Genomic DNA, 17,784 nt, shown 5'->3' with positions numbered 1-17,784 from the left:
TCATCAGGCTTACATAGCCTTTTGTTTTCTAAAGATATTCTTTTAAAAACAAGGTTTTATATAAAGATCATTTTAATACTTTAAAGTCAATGGAATTTAGTTTGTTATAAGTACTTTGAAAACTTCAAAAATTCTACTAAACCATTGTTCTGAAAATGTCACTATAGTGTAAATGAGCATTAACTGGAATGCATACATTTTAATGTAGAAAAGAGAAGAGGAGGAAGAGGAGGAGGCTAGCATCATGAATGGCTCAACTACTGATGATGAAGAGCAAACCAGATCAGGAGCTCCGTGGTTCAAGAAGCCTTTAAAAAACACATCAGTTGTTGACAGTGAGCCCGTCAGATTTACTGTTAAAGTAACAGGAGAACCCAAACCAGAAATCACATGGTGGTTTGAAGGAGAAATACTGCAGGATGGAGAAGACTATCAATATATTGAAAGAGGAGAAACTTACTGCCTTTATTTACCAGAAACTTTCCCAGAAGATGAAGGAGAGTATATGTGTAAAGCAGTGAACAATAAAGGTTCTGCGGCTAGTACTTGTATTCTTACCATTGAAAGTAAGAATCAATCACTATTAATCTAGGCCTTTTATTCTATTTAAATATTTTTATCCTCAAAAAAAAAAAAAATCACTTTTCTTCTTCTCTTTTTTAGCTGACGACTACTAGGCTCCCCTTCCCTCTCCCTGGAACTTTCTCCTTTCTCTCTCCAACTTTCTTACTGCATCCATCTTTTCCATGGCGGGGCCAAAAAAGGAAGACAGATGTGCCACTATGTTGACTTCTTATTCCTTTTCATAAGTCTTCAAAACACAAGGTCGTCTAAAGAGTATCTTCTTGCTTTCCAAATGAGAACCAGATTCATCACTGTATTGTGCAGAAGTGTCTTTAACAGGAAAGTGGGAAATTTACTCAGTCATTTATTCTATCAGAACCTGTTACAAGGTTGTATATTTCCCTAAGTTTACAGCATCTATGTTTTAAAAAACCATAGGTAGAACACTAATTAAACTGCATGAAATGCTATTTATGAGCTATTTACGTATCTATGGTTAGCCTGAAATAGCTACAACTAATGAATTTGGAACCTATCAATTTGAGTGGGCCTTTCCTCATTATTTTGGTTGTTGTTCAGTTTGTCTTTCTAAAGCAGATGTATTTAAGAGGGTTTTCATTCCTTTTATGGGAAAGGAAGACAGAAATTAAGTTAAAACATTTGTTAGAGACTATTTGCTGCTGGAAACCATTGCCTATTCAGAGTTTTGAGAGTATTTTTCAAATGTGTGTACTATATATTCAAGCTTATTAAGTTTATGTTGTGATCTTGGCTGAACAAATTACATTTTTAATGAGAAAACTTCATGCAGCAGTAAATACTTCCAACACAAAGATTTCCTGATCTAAGAGGATTAGATTTAAGGACAAACAACACAATCTTCAATTTTAAATTCTGGTCTTTAAAATGAGTTTGTAAATTATTAGCTACTATGTTCTATTATCAAGTTGTTTTGTATTTAATTTTCTGGAAGACGAATTTATTTTACACTGTAAATCCATAATAAAGTAACTTGTGCATTAAAAAGTATTTTAGAAAACAGACAAAACAGTTTCTTATAATATTCATCAATGTACATTTATTTTTTTTATTGAGGAAACCATAATCAATACAAAATTACAGTAATCATGTACCCTTTTACATACAATGTCATTAAAGCAAACTCTTAACCACAGTTTGTAAAGTATTCAATTTACCTCAAGTCCAAGCTGCATCTCCCTAAGACACTGTTCCCATCACAGTAGCCATTTTAAGTCAATCTTCTTTTTACACACGGGTAGTTTCTGTAGAGAACACTTTTCTCAGGACGAAAATGCATTGAGCATGCATAAGAAAAAATATATGCGCAAATACATTTAAGAGTTTCTATAAGGGTATCACTGAAGAAAATAAAACCCTGGGACTTATTTGCTTCTTAAAAGCACCAATTAAAAATCCCTCAGAAGTTTATACTGTGGCAAGAAAACTCAAGTGACTAAAAAAAAAAAAAAAAAAAAGATTAAAATTATCTTTAACTAGGTATTGTTAGAATACATTTTAAAATGAGGCAGAATTTTCAGAAAATAAAAATAAGACATCCTCATTGATTATAATTTCTACATCCTTATTCTAGACAACAGTTAATTTTGCAAGTAAAGTGGTTCTTCTGGCAGAGTACTCAAATGAAATGTCATTGCTTCTGAATATATTCCTATTTCTCTCTTAATATACTCTGCTACTCCTACCCAAACCCACCTTTATGAATTAACTACCAAGATATTTGTATAAGGATATTATTTTACAATGTTTATAAAGAACTAGAATTAAATCACTAGTTTTAGTATCAAAACCATTTTCATTAATTAAAAAGTATACTTCAAATTTCTAAAACAAGAAACCATAAGAAATCTAGGTATCACCACACTAAGATATTTTAAAAAACAGCAACACATTGTCAAGTTTTTTAAGTACTAACAAAATAATTTCAATCTAAACTAAACATTGTTTCTACCACACCTAACATCCACTGCATTCAAATCACCTGGCTCACCTTTTCTGCTTTCCATTTATTTCAAGGTTAAGATAGCGCCATTTAAAAAATGCTTGCAGTATCAGTGAAGGTTTATGGTAATGAAAAAAATTCTATGAGACAGAAACAATGCCCCATTATCTATTAGCATTCATTTAAAATTTTCTTTTATAAAAATGCAAACTACAACTAACCAAACCTTGACAGGCTCCTAAGGTTCAAAGAGCCCCTTTATATTATCAATCTTAACATACCTATCATCGACTATTAAAACACAGATACACACACAGATGTGGTGCATTAGCTACATAACTTATGAAACAGTTCATGGAACATTTAAGATCAAGTGAATAACACTTTAAAACAAAAAGTGATCAAAAGCAGGTACATTACACCCTGTATCATATTATGTATGGGAATACATTTCATATTTCTCAGTTATGATTTGCCAATTTTACCTTCTACATTGAGCCCTTCTATGGTCCATGCTCATCGGCTCACCAATGGCATACACTCAAAGGATTCCTCTTTATGGGTAACTATCTCAGGACCTGATTTTATGAGCTATGATTTTGGTGCTTGCAGCATCTTCAGCACTGTGTGTGAAAATGAAGGCAGTATTTTTGAATATTTTTCTTTGTTGTAGAGATAAGCAGGAGTTTTAAAAGGATCAGCACATTTTAGAAACTGAATAAACAAAACTGATATGATGCTGCTTTAATACATCCAACTTAACTCAAAATATGTACCAGTTAAAATCACCTATAAAAACACACAAACATTTTAAACTGGCAAAAAATAAAATGCAGCGTCAGTTATTAAAGTATTATAAGTCAGAAAAATACTGGTTGCTAAACAGATTATGAAAGTTATTTGCTATACAGTTAACATTTCACTGATGCACATGCCTTTTATCAAAACACACTGCCATTATTCCTTATTTCTTTCCTTTTTCAATGTATATAAAAGTTAAGAAAATTCAACTGTCTAAAAAAAAAAGTCACAATAAACTCTGACTCAATATGTCCTTACTGAATTACTAAAGTTCAAGAATAAGACTCCAGAGCTTTGAAGGGCAAAGAAAATGTCCTATCAATCATAAACAGATTGTGAAGGCTGTTGAAGTTCCTCACCAAGTGAGCCCCTAAATCTTGAAAACTTATGTAAATGCCTTTTCTTAATTTTAACAGTTCTTCCATATACGGGAAAAGATTACAAAAAGTTTGAATGTATTTCAATTATAGCAGCAATCTACTCACTTCTTTTTCTTGTTTCAATAAAAAAAAAATTAAAATAAAAAAACATTACCCAGAAATGTAAACAGTTGCTTGAACAACTTACAGACTTTCCACTGAAATGGTAGCATAAATAACAAAGTACATTTTGGGGAAGCAGTAGCAGATTGCTTTTGAATACACAACCACAAAACCTCACAGGGACAACATTAATGTACTGAAATATTTATTTATATATGTCCTTAGGTTGTGCTTACCTGTTGCTTTTTGCAGCAGAACCTAAGGTGGAAGGTCTGGGAAGGCACTGTGAAGTATAAATAATTGCACTGTTTGCAATTAATAAAGATTTTAAACCTTAAATGAATCAAAATCAACAGCCTCCAATTTGTGAGTTATGATATTGACTCCAACTGAGCTATTTCTTCAGTTTAATCAATAAAATGCACCACTTTCCTAAAAGGTCATCTATAAAACAGTATCATGCAAAATACTGAAATTGTTCATGTCAATACCCTACACTCTTAAAAGATAACAGATAACTAACTCCTTAACTATTAAATTTCAAACTAGAACTATAATCCATATCTAAATAAGGGTAAGGGAAGTCACTCTAAGTTCTATAAAACAATCAAAAACATTTCAAAATATCTACAATGAAATGTACTGCTATTTTCTACCCTGTAATCGCAACATTTATGTCCTTGTACATCTTCCTTTATAGTATATTCAAAACAACAAATGGTGCTCCTCACAAATGAAAGAATATATATTTATGAAATGGTGTTAAACTGCTACAAGACTTAATATTTGCAAACTGAAAACCACTTATGTCTGATACATTTCAAGTCTTTCATATTAATATATAAGATATGCATATTTTACACTGAAAAACAATATATTTCAGGAGCACCAATGAGGAATACTATTCAACTTTGTTAATGATCAGTTTTCTTTAGCTACAGCTAAAGCATATCAAAAAATACTTACCCATTAAGCTCACTTAAAAAAAAATACAGACCTATGTATTATTCTATGTTAAATTAAGAAGCAGTTATGGTTTTCCAAGATATCAGCACTGTATTCCAACATAATATTCACACAAAGTATGGCATTTACATTATGTGGAACATTGACAAAAAGATACTGTTGCAGTTCATCAATTTGTCATTCTGATGTACTTACAGTGCAATGCTCCTTGAAGGAACACAATCAAGGATGATACACAGCACAGTCCTCCTCACCCCTACAGAGCTAGTTCTATACTGGCTGGATCAAACCTGCACTTCAACAGACAATGGCAAGACAGACTGTATTTGCATGTAGTCTAATATATTAATATGCAAAGAGCCAACAAATATGCAAAGAGTAAAACAATGGATTTCAACAAAATATCAGAACTTCAACATGAGTGTTATAGAGTAATAAAATGATTTCAAGTACATAAAAAAATTAAGTTGATTCAATGATTGGACTTGTGCATTTACAAAACAAAGCTTATCTATACTGCAAAAAGGAAAAGAAAAAAGCTTGAACGTTTCCATACCCCAATGGTTCAATGGCAGATGCACTGTAGCTATACTTTTTGCATACTATTCACTTTTCTACCCTAAATTTAGAAAGAAACACACTAATATTGTATACATTGCAAGAGTTGCTTTACATGAAAAAAACTCTTCTTAGTAGACTACTCATATTCACTATCAAAAACTGTTTAAAATTAGTTATGCTGAAACCATTTGGAAATCAAGTAATTATCAAATTAAGAACAGAAAGGTTAACTGTTATAGCAGCAGTACAGGTCTGAAACAGTGGTCATGTATAAAAGGAAATTTCACTGTTAATGCAATGGAAGTATGCCAAAAGATCATTGTACACACATGCAGTTTTTACTCAAACAGAAGGAAAAAAAATGAAGATATCAGGATTACTTGTGCTGAAACAGCCAAATACAATAAACGGAAAAGATCCTCCAATCTATTACTATACTGCAAGGGGGAAAAAACATGCCAGTGTTTAAAAACTCAATTAATATTTCATGGGGAAAGCTTAGATATTTGTGTATATGTATCTTAATTTATCATTGCTAAGAAATTATGAATCCTTTAAATACCCACATATCCAACTTACCGACACAGGAGGTTTCATATCATTTATTGTAAAGCACAAAACAGGCATTTTAAAAGTGAAAGTATACATTGAAAAAGTACATTTATATCACAAAGCATTGACCACATAATAGTTGCAAATACATTTGCTGGAATGTGTACATCTACACTAAATACTAAAAACAAACCAATTTTTCATTTCTACACAGAAATATTAACCTCCTATCAGTAGTGATAGATATTTTGTACATTTTCAAAAAAAAAAAAAACACTATTTTAAACCAAAAACAAAATTAAGATCTTCATCAAGTCGTCTGCATCCATATATTTAACAAAGGTTTTTTTCCCCCACACAATGAAGCAAATACTGTATTGTCCACTTCTTATTATTGGCCCTGTGCAGAAGAGATACATAAGAAATACACAAAAAGTTAAAGAAAATCCTTTAAATGGAGCTAACTCAGGAGTGAATCCTTTAAGAAAGAAAAACTGGTTAATATAAATGGTGGTGGCTTCTTGCATGATTTGCAAATCCCTGGGGGAAGAAAATTTATTTTTAAAATCAAAGGCATTGTAGAAATATTCAGCACTCAGATGCCAGAAAGCATTATTAAAAAACAAAACAAAACAAAAAAAACCCAAACAACACACCACAGTACTTCTAAGTTATACTTTGCCAGATAAAAGTTAAAAAGGCAAACATAATCCCAAACAGACAAAACAGTAAACATGCAGAAAACAATTGGAGTAGAAATCAACAACACATTAGTAAATTTATTATACCTGAGGTGCTGGAGGGTGCTGTGGCATTCCTTGGGGACTCGTCTGGGCATAGTAGGCAGCTTGTTGTCTATAGTACTCAGCCCAGGCTGCGCTATAATCTGGCTGACCACCTGGTGGAGCCCCAGTAGGAGCAGGAACCGCTTGACCTTTGAAAAAAATGAAACAACTCTGTTGCTGTAAACCACAATCAAAAGCCCAAAAGAATCTCATTTCTAATAAAAACAATACCTTGCTTCTTGTAATATTCCTCCCAAGCCTTTGAATAATCTTGTGTCTGCCCTTGTTGACCTAAAAAAAACCCCCTAAATTTTAATACAAAATTTTATCCACTGTAAGTACAGGTTATAAAGACAAAAGCACAGAGGATCAGAATTGTTCCTGTTTTATTTAGACATAATCTTGATTTGATTACAGAACTTTAATATTCTGAGTTTGAAAAGTACACCAAGTAGTATGTGGTAATGGAGGGAAGTGAAGAAGGCATTTTTTTTTTTTTTTTGGTTCTCTCATCCATTTGGATGTTATACTGCAGGTTTTAAATAAAATGCAAATGCCTAATGAGGAAATGAAAAAGAACTTCTCTGAGAAACAAAGGATCCATTTAAAAGGCATGTAAGACCATTATTTTAAGATCTGTTGAGATTTAGTAACCTATAAATTGTGCACAAAAGTAACCTTCATGATACTCTTTTTCAATGAGGCGTAAATATGATGGGTTCTAATTACAACACGATTTTACTTAAAATAACCTGATGAAGAACAATTAGTGAAGAGGTTCTAAGAAACAAGATCAATGAAACACAAAACTCAATAAGCTTCATGAAGGGTGCCTTTTTCTGAATTAGGAGACTATAAGATATGCAATAATTTTTATGGAGCCAAAGGGGCTTGGAAGTAAAATCAATTTAAAAACAAATCAGTGACAGAAGACATTTTTTCTGACAACCACTGGAAATTTAAATACAGTTTATATGTTGATATTACTGAAATAACTTAAACTACCTGCAACTTGCTTTGAAATGGTTTAAGAACAAAATACACACACCACACATATAACATACAGCAAATTAAAACCCTGCACTCCTCTCTGGGTAACAGCAAAAGTATCCCTACATATCACAAACAAAACGCCTACAGTTTTGTTTTCTATAACCTTTCAAAGAAGAGATTTTAAAAAGCTGATCTTATGAGGAGACACATTTCAAACAAGTTTCAATATTTTAGACAACCACCAAATGTCACAGTATCAGTATTATGAAACCATACAAAGTCTCTTGTAAGTCGCACGCTTGAAAATCTGCTGACTTTAGGTCAAAACTGGCTGAAGTACAACTTCCACTCCAGGCTTACAAAAGTAACTAAATCTCATTTGTAAGAGATAACTCATTTTAAAGTCTAAATAGCAACTTAAGGTGTTAGAAAGTAAGGAAATGCAACAAGGAACATCAAACTCAAATGTCTGTTAGTCCCGGATTCCTTCCTGGAACTCAAATTATCTCTGGAAAGCTAAAAGTAAATGTGTTAGTTTTGAAGGAAAACACTTGGTAAGTAAACTGTCAACATTTCACATTCCAATCTTGAAGGAGTCCAAAGAAAACCTCATTCAACTTGAAGTGTCAATGGGATACATTTTGCCCAACTGAAAACAGGGAAGGAAAGGAATCTCCCTATTCAATCTACTTATTTCTTCCACCTAGTCTCTTGAGGCAGTAGTCTGAAAGCTATTTTGATGCTAGTTTGTATTTTAGAACATTACTTAATATTCATATAGCTTTATGATATATGGTTTTACGTTTACTTCATTAAAGAAATAATGACATTCCCGAGTTCAAGTATAACATTCTTTACAGTACAAAAGTCAGCCTTACTTGAAAAGATTTTCATTCTTATTTATCTGTCCACAAACATCTCCATTTTCTCCATAACCACTTACCCTTCCCTTTTTTGCTTGAAGGTACCACAAAGTATGGGTCAGTCTATCCTAATGGTATTTAACATTATAATGGCCTTCAAGTCAAACAGTTCCCAAAATGCCTTCCTCTGTGTAAAATATTTATTACAAAAGCGCCCCCCCCCCTTCATTATAGCTTCAAGAAAACCCACATGGCAACTGCTGTCATTCCTTACATTGTTTAAAATTCCTGGGCCTCTCTGGTGGCGCAAGGGGTTAAGACACAACCTATGAAGCTGTCCGCAGCCTCTGCAGCACGAGTTCGATCCCCTGGCTGGCCAGGGAGCAACCCACATGGTGCAGCAGACCTCTCCTATCTCGCCCGCTGCTCCCCTCAGCAGTGTACTTCCGTCAATCTGCCTGCTCTGTTTCCCACTGTCTCTGGTGAATCCTCCCAGCTCTGGCCTATACCCCAAGCTCTTGTATGGATAAATAATCTTTAAAAAAAAAATTCTTTTTACATTTTTTTTATAGAGGCATGTTTTTTATTTATTTTATTTGTTTGTTTGTTTTGTTTATGCATGCACTGGGTACAGTCAGAAGCGCGGGAGGGTGAGAGAATTCACCAGAGCCAGAGAAGGGAGCAGAGCAGGCAGAAGGACCGAAGTACACTGCTGAGGGGAGCAGCGGGCGGCAGGAGAGGTCTGCGCGCCATGTGGGACCCTCCTCCGGTGGCCGGGGAGCAGCTGGGGATCGAACTGGCACCGCAGAGGCTGCGGGCAGCTTCGCAACCCAGCGCTCAACCGCTGCGCCACCGGGGAGGCCCTACATTAACTTTTTAAGATCACATGTTTAATAATTTGTCTATTTTAGTTAACCCCACAAAATTTAGAATTATTTCAGAAAACAAAACTAATTAAAAAACTTGTATGTTTCAATAGATTTAAGAGCCTTGTTCTTCACAAGAAATGCTGAAATTAGGCTTCAAAAGCTGTCTAGTTTTCTAAAAAGGGCATTGGATTGGGAATTATGATATCCAGAATCCTATCAAATTCTAGAGCTGCCATGAGGAAGAGTAAAGCTCAGCCTCTCCAAATAAGGAAGCTGGACTTAAGATCTTTATCTTCCTGACATTTCTTTCCCCCCATTTTAAAAACCCGGAAGATTGAATGATACTAGTTTTATGATTTAAGTTCTCTCTCTCTTTTTTTTTTAAAAATAACGCATTTAGGAAGAAATTCAGAACACGTCAATCAGTTAACCAAAAAAAAAAAAAAAATTACACTCAACATCTTCTCATTTTGGGTAAACAAGATCAAAAGGTTTATCAGTAAGCTTATTTAATGGCTATGCTCTAAAGAAACAAAAGCATAATAAAAGAGAATTCAAACTCATTTCCCAGTAGTTACCCTATGTTCATTAACAGGCCTTTGTTTTTACCCACTTTTAGTAATGCAGGGAACACCTCTGGTATAGTACTCATTTTACTTGTATTTATGAAAAATACAAGTTAAACATAATGATTTTTTACTTTGATTCTCAAATCTATAAAATGGGGATGCCATTTCTTTCAAGTTAAGATGATCAAAGGCCCTGACCACTACTCTTATTACAACATGAATTTTAGTATCATTTCCAGCAATTCTCCAAAGTAACCCAGTTTGGACATATTATGACTACCATAAATAAGGACAATGTTTTGCGATTAAAGAAAAAACTTTAAGTATTTTCTTTCTTGCATAATTTTAAAGACCTGTGTGCAGCATAAATCATAGACTCAGGAATAACATGCAGTGTATCTATCTTGGAATGCCATCTTAACAGGAAAAATTATTTCTCTTCATATCAACCTCCACACCTTTACATGAAACAAAATTAATATGATCACCCTCTCTTAGATTTTTCTTTCAGTGGAAAATGAGAAACATCCTAAAAGTTACACTAACCATTACAAGGAGACTTTATCTTATCACAAAATCCTATTATCTATACCAGTAAGGGATGAGCAAGTTTATCAATTCAGCTTTCATTTGTGACAACTGGCTATGATATAGGTGTTAACTTTAAATGTCTAAAAACATAAGCATCTGGAAAGATCAAACTACTGCCCAGAAATATAACATCAGGTTCAAAAAAGGTCCCCTAAAACATTAAATTTGGGAGACGGGTATGCTTACAATTGTGGTCCCACCACTTAGTACTTGCATGATGTTTCCCAATATGTACATGTGAAATGTCAATGAAGATAAGCTCTTTTTACTCACAGCTGTTTGTAGTAATATACTTGTGAAGTACCTGAGCCTCCATTAGTATATAATAACCAGAAAGACAGGGTTCTTAGTTGTTATATCCACAATTGCATTCTTGGCATTTATCACTATGCTTGGCATATAGGCTCTATTGTTACTGAAATATGGCCTTTCTAGATACTTGTTTCTCTTTCATCATATATGCAAATGTTATTAAGTAATTAACTTCTGTCACTATAAACCTTCTTACCTGTTTACAGTGTAGCAAAATAATGCCACACACGACCAATTTTTGCTCAACACTTTAAAATTTATGGCATGTAGGCTACTGAAACACATAATTGTCTTTGAAAAAACTGTAGGTGATAAAATGGTATGTGTGCCAGTGGGAAAATTTTTACTTTCAAATGTAACTGCTTGACAGATGCATTTAGAAATAAAAATGCATTTATATAACCACAAATGTAGAATTATCTGTAGTGATCTTGATGCCTGAAAGTCCAGTGATTTTGAAATGTGCTCTTTGTCAATTATTTTCCACCTCAGGATTTTTGAAGTTAATAGATAAAATAACTCCAAGGTAATAAAGACATGGTATAAATATGTTTTTGTCAACACCTCCAGCCTCATAATGTGGTATTTACTAAATATTTCAACTAAATGCACTATAAAATTAGAACATACCCATTTTCTTATAGTACTCTTCCCACGCCTTAGTATAATCAACCTGTCCGGCAGGAGCTGGATTCTGCTGATCTCCTTGTTTAAGAAAAACATAACAAAAAATTAGACTAATAGTATTACAAGACAACTTGGATTCTTTTTCTTGCATGGAGGAGCTGGGAGTGTGGCCTGCCATAGAGAGTAAATAAGAGGAATGTGCTGTGTGGTAGCTGTAGCCCTGCTGGTGAAAAAATATAGGACACTAGTGATACAGAAGTGGTACACAGAAAAGATGATCTTTTATTTTAAGAGTGGTTTCACTAACCATGTTAGTGAATTCACTGGACAAGTAAGGAATTAGAGCTCACTAGGTATCACTTAAAGGATGAAAAGGGAAAAAGAACCTCGAAATATACATGTATCTAATGGGATTTTTACATATGTAGGTATGCATACATGTAAACTTATTTCCTAGCTTTCTACACTGAAAGGCACTACTAGCAAACAACAGTTTAGTAGCAGTGTGTTCTAAGTATTAACTTCTTACTAAGAGGAATCAGAGAGCTCCTTAAAAAAAATGGCTGGCTCTGGGGCTGGAGCCCAAAGAACACAAAAAGGCAATTTGGTATTTAAGAATGTAAGGATGGGGCCTCCCTGGTGGCGCAAGGGGATAAGTACCACACTATGAAGCAATCTGCAGCCTCTGCAGCATGAGTCCGATAGCCAGCCAGAGAGTAACCCACATGGCACGGCAGACCTCTCTTGTCTCGCCTTGCTCCCCTCGGCAGTGTATTTCAACCAGTCTGCCTGTTTTGTTCCCCAATCTGTCTCTGGTGAATCCTCTCACCCCCCGCATCTCTGGTCTGTACCCCAGCGCTTGTATAAATAAATAAATCTTAAAAAAAAAAAAAAGGAATGTAAGGATTGCTTAGTGAATGACAGATGTGTGAAGAAGATACAGGAACCATCTTGACGGCACTACAGAAGGGCCAAATCTTGGACAATCTGACAAAATAATAAAGACAGTTTAAAATACAACTTACTGAATAAAACAGGGATCCACATTGATGTAAAGAAACAGAAAGCTCTCCCTTACAGTAAAATACCAACCAATAAATGTAAACTAGATGATGGAAACAGAAAATACCATCACAGTGGTACGTGAACCAGGCAGGTGTTATTAGTGAAACTTAAGACTGATGGGCAAAAATTAATGAAGAACATGAGAGCAGATGAATCTCAGTATAATTCTCCAGAAAAGACTAATTTCAAAGAGAAAAATGATGATTTTATAGTATAATCAAGATACTAACATAACCAACTGACTATGGTTACCATCTCCAGAGATGAAACGGGTCAACAGCATGACTCTTGATATAACACACTAACAGTATCATTTCTACTGTGTTCTCTCCAAGAGAATTAAGACTTTAAAATCATGACTTCATCTTCATAAGAAAAGACTGACATTATCCCATGAAGCAAGGAATCTGTATACTCTACATGAAAAGGAATGAGTAATTATTCCTGATTAGTGAGACCAAACAGGACTGACAACTAAGCATGAAATGTTATTAAATGCAATCTTAGATGACAACATAGAAATTTTGGGGACAACTGGTGAAATGGAGTAAGGAAGGAGTAAGCAATATTACTGCGACAGTAATATTGATTTGTATGGCTATATGACAGTTTAGTCTTTTTGGAGTAAAACTAGAGTATTTAAGGGTAATGGGACATCATGACTATGGAAACAGGCAGAAAAAGTAACACACACACCTTTTCTACAAATACATACTAAAAATTAACATTAAACATAAATAATAAAGGGAAAATTGGTCTTAAAGGTTCTGAAAAATACTGATAATGAAATGGACATACTTGATAAACAATGGAGCCAATCGGAATGTAAGACTTTAACAGTTGCATTATGTAGATTTTTTATGAAAGTTTACAACTATTTCAAAGTAACACTAAATAAGAAAAGTGTGATTACTGAAGTTATAACTGAGTATTAGAAATAAGTATTTAACATTTGTAACATTTCATATGTAATTCACAAGATAAAAAAAAAATTTTTTTAGTTACCATAGTTACCTTGCCCGTTAGTTTGGGTTGTAGTTGGCGCACCAGCAGGAGCTGCAGGTGGTGGCTGTGCTTGCTGTTGATAATAGTGAGCATAATAAGCAGCCCAAGCTGCTGAATTTGGATCCGTTCCTGCCTTTGCTAGAATAAACCAAAGTTCAAAGTTTCACTCAAAGTCCAAAAACTATCAATACCTCTCTCTCAAACACCCCTTTTCTGACAAATTTATATTAAAAACATTAATTGGACATCAAAAATAAAACTTTCACATTCTATTTTCATTGTTATCTTTAGCTTTATAAAGAGAACTGAGGTTCAGAAACTGACATTTCTGGTTCCTAGAAAACTAGTGAGTTGCAGAATTGAGATATGAATAAACATTTTTTGGTTCCAAATCCAATGTTTGTCTCAAACCATGCTGTGCCCTATTTTTTTATAAAATGGTTTTGCTTGGGCCTCCCCGGTGGCGCAGCAGTTGAGTGCTGGGTTGCGAAGCTGCCTGCAGCCTCTGCAGCGCTGGTTCGATCCCCGGCTGCTCCCCGGCCACTGGAGGAGGGTCCCGCATGGTGCGCAGACCTCTCCTGCTGCCCGCTGCTCCCCCCAGCATTGTACTTCGGTTCTTCTGCCTGCTCTGCTCCCCGCTCTGGCTCTGGTGAATTCTCTCACCCTCCCGTGCTTTTGACTGTACCCAGTGCTTGTATATATAAATAATAAAATAAATCTTTAAAACACAAAAACAAGGTTTTGCTTCAAGCGTAACAGTTCTATGCAGCAGAACTGTTATTACTAAAGGAAAAGATTTACAGGGACTAACGTGTACAAAAAACAATTAGAACTATGAATTCCATTCTGTATTGTTTTTAAGACACAAAAATCTTGTTAAAAAAAAAAGATTAGTCCCATTTCATCTCATATTTCACAGTGACAATCCTGAAACACAAACTTGATGTCACTACCCTACTTACAACTTTTCATTTATTCCCCAGAGTTTTCAGGACTATCGATGGCATTTAAAAAAGCCACATTTTAAAAGGATAGGTTTATCAGAAAAAAGAAACAAAAAGAGGCACCTGCGTAGTCACAGGCAGACAGGAGAGCTGCCCAAAAGTTTTGAAATACAGCATATCATTTAATATCTTTATTAATTTGGAATCCCAGGCTTATCCTTCTATTCTAGCCTCTTTATCCCCCTTTGTCAACTTTCCAACATTCAAAAGTCATGGCGACACTGAACTGCTTGTACTTTTCAGAAGTTACTAAGTTCATATCTAGTCTTTGGCCACATACTTTTTCTACACTGGGCTCACTTTCCTTCATAAATATCAACTGATGCATTAACAGCTTGAGATCTCTGGGTAAGAAAAGAAACTTTCTTACTCTTTTTTTACCAGGAGTATCACATGATATGATATTTATTAATTTATTCTCTCAAAAAGACTTTATTTTCTTAGCCAGAGTCTGTATTATATGTAACGTGTTTAGCTTTCATCTCAAATGGGCAGCCAATTCTCAGCTACTTAGTTGTCAGTGAAATTTGTGTGAGGGCTGGAGCAAAGATTTACAGATAAAAATTGGAATGCATTATGCCACCATCCAAACGTTTCTTAACAAATTATTTTTCTGGGCCTCCCCTGGTGGCGCAGTGGTTGAGCGCTAGGCTGTGAAGCTGCCCGCAGCCTCTGCAGCGCCAGTTTGATCCCCGGCCACCGGCAAGGGTCCCACATGGCACGACAGACCTCTCCTGCCATGCCTGCTGCTCCCTGCAGCAGTGTATTTTGTCAAGTCTGCCTGTTCTGCTCCCCACTCTGGCTCTGGTCAATTTTCTCACCCTCCCACGCTTCTGACTGTACCCAGTGCTTGTATAAATAAATAAATCTTTTTAAAAAAAATTATTTTTCTACATAGGTTGTCTGTCTCAGTACTATTGTTACCTGTATACAAATACAAATCTTTCACCTAAAACCATGATTGGATAGAGAAACTGGGCTAAATAGGTTTTAAGAAGTGATACTGTGCTCCTGAATATAATGACCATATAGGAGAGCCAGTTTCATAGCTACACATAAAACAGTATGAACTGAGAACTGATTATATTCATTTATCATCATTTCCTAGATAACAGTTTAGAGTGGTTCAAAAACTTGCTTAATATCCCACAATTAGTAAAGTTGTAGAACTATGACTAGTATCCTAAGTCTCTTTCACTATGAAATCTAAATTCTTGACTACTACACAAACTCTCAACAGCTCACTAATTCTTCATACAAACAGATTTTAAGTCACAGAATGTTAATAAAAAAATTACTTAATTCTAATGAACAGTACATTATCTAACTAGCTGGTACCCAAAGACAAATGTTAGAAGTCATTATCATTAACCAATTCTTAGACTGATAAATCATGCCACCCCAATTAGCTTATAAGAGGGAAACCAAAGTCCCTTCATTCTTAAAAGACTTCTAAATTATTATATAGTAAATCTTATTTGTTCCCTCTTTTGCCAATCTTTCTATCACAGTATTGCTAACACTTGGAGTGTACTCTTCTATAGAATGTGAACTCATCACCGCATATCAAGATTCCAGTATACTCAACCTGTGTCTTGAATGAGCGGAAATTTGTGGTTATTAGCTGTTATGTTGTGTAATTATGCTCCAAAGTGCACTCTTTCCATGAAATAATTACAATACAGGGTGCATATAAACAACTTATCAGCTTTTTAAAAGAATCTTAATGAACTGATTTTAGTTAATTTTAAGAAACAAAAAATATACCATGTGTGGAAAAGAAGCTGTAATATAGTACCTTTCTTGAAACTATGCCAATGAGAGAGGCTAAGAAAGCCAGGTAAATAGGTGAGGAAAAAAACAATCATTAATGAATGTTAAGTGGTTTTAAATGACCCCCTGACCAGGAAGTAAAGAAAATTACAGGATGGGAGAAGAACAGTACCTAACACTTTTGAAAGAGGTAAATGAATGCAGAAAATGCACACAAGTAAAATCAACAGAAGAAAATTCAAAAATATAACTGGAGTGGCAAACAAACAATTCATATTAAACAAAAATTTTGTACCTGGATCAGGAGGGGCCTGTTGCTGCCAGTGTGGATATGCATTTCCCCACCCCTGGGGTGCATATGGGGCTGGAGGACCACTGAAAAAGGTAAGCAATACATAAATACAACTTGCTAAAATTCTCGGGAAAAGACCAAAACTAAACCCAAATACTTACTGAGGAGCTGGGCCAGGTGGTCCTGGATTATAAGGTGCAGGGTTGTATGGTCCCATTGGAGTTCCAGGCCCAGGAGGCCCAGGAGGCCCATGGGGGCCTGGGACACCATGGGGCCCATGGGGTACAGGCGGCCCTAAAGGATTCACTGGGCCCTGCAAAAAAAAAAAAATAAATTAAAAAAGACAAAAAAATCAGAACAGTATTGGTCAAGCAATTCAATGGCCAAGTAACTTCCCATTACTGTCCTTTTATATAGATACAAGTAATGTATTTTATATTTTCCTTATTTTCCTCATCCATGTTGCAAAAACTATCTTGACTCTGCCCTATTAACGACGTAAAATTCATTAAAATCAAAATTATCAGAGTTCAAACATTTCCTTTACCTCTAGTCTAGTCTTTTTACAATATTGCTTTTTACTACTTCCTGTTCCTTTCACAATTCTTACTTTTACTCTTCCTTTATGACTTTAATCATGGCAACTAATTAAATATGAGGTCCCTATCCTTAGGTCTTCTCTGCATCTACTCCAGTAACAGACAATCACCCTGACAATCTATACCCCCAACTGCTCTGGTCTTGTATTATAAACTGTGTAGTGCACACAACCTGATAGTGTAGTTCTTGCTCGATAAAATAAGGTCCTTCTCACAACCTTTCTGTCACTGGAACCCTATTTAGAATAATAATTGAGATTAATTTCTTCCTCTGCCCTTTACATATAAGTTTCCAAAATACCAACATTTAACAAATCAGAATATTCATTCCACAACTGAATAATGCTTGGTTAACTTCTGACAAACCAATGTGTAAAGACCACCAGATTTAATGGTTCTAAAACACACTCCTTCCCTGCAGCAAATATTGACCAGAAAACAATTTTAACACAAAGGATGAAACAACAAATTTTTCAATTTTCTCAGGTAGCTAAATTTCACGACTTTTAAAGTCCCTTTTATGAATTCTC

The 17,784-nt window shown here is 34.8% G+C and overlaps 2 protein-coding genes across 22 annotated transcripts in view; one reads left to right on the top strand and one right to left on the bottom strand.

Moving 5' to 3' along the window:
* Nucleotides 1–1,749, top strand: part of NEXN (nexilin F-actin binding protein) — a 44,387-nt gene extending 42,638 nt beyond the window's left edge. For both annotated transcript variants that reach the window (XM_037499783.2, XM_037499786.2), the window contains one exon: nt 209–1,749. In XM_037499783.2, coding sequence (XP_037355680.1) covers nt 209–592 — 384 coding nt within the window. In that variant the 3' untranslated portion in view covers nt 593–1,749. The remainder of the gene's footprint in view (nt 1–208) is intronic.
* The window catches only part of FUBP1 (far upstream element binding protein 1), a 31,973-nt gene continuing 15,813 nt past the window's right edge, over nt 1,625–17,784 (bottom strand). For 4 of the 20 annotated variants that reach the window (XM_037499764.2, XM_037499765.2, XM_037499769.2 and 1 more), the window contains 8 exons: nt 16,817–16,968; nt 16,659–16,738; nt 13,587–13,724; nt 11,520–11,594; nt 6,924–6,983; nt 6,696–6,841; nt 4,065–4,111; nt 2,045–3,168 (listed from right to left, as the gene is read on the bottom strand). In XM_037499764.2, the coding sequence (XP_037355661.1) occupies nt 3,117–3,168; nt 4,065–4,111; nt 6,696–6,841; nt 6,924–6,983; nt 11,520–11,594; nt 13,587–13,724; nt 16,659–16,738; nt 16,817–16,968 (750 nt within the window). In that variant the 3' untranslated portion in view covers nt 2,045–3,116. Of the gene's footprint in view, nt 6,308–6,361; nt 6,448–6,695; nt 6,842–6,923; nt 6,984–11,519; nt 11,595–13,586; nt 13,725–16,658; nt 16,739–16,816; nt 16,969–17,784 lie in introns of those variants that run through there. The other 16 variants (XM_037499778.2, XM_037499779.2, XM_037499782.2 and 13 more) reach the window with 10 other exon arrangements.

The sequence above is a fragment of the Talpa occidentalis genome, unplaced genomic scaffold (genome assembly GCF_014898055.3).
Source record: "Talpa occidentalis isolate TD23 unplaced genomic scaffold, MPIMG_talOcc4v2.1 talOcc4.9, whole genome shotgun sequence".
NCBI lineage: Eukaryota > Metazoa > Chordata > Mammalia > Eulipotyphla > Talpidae > Talpa > Talpa occidentalis.
This window is presented reverse-complemented; position numbering and strand designations above follow the sequence as displayed.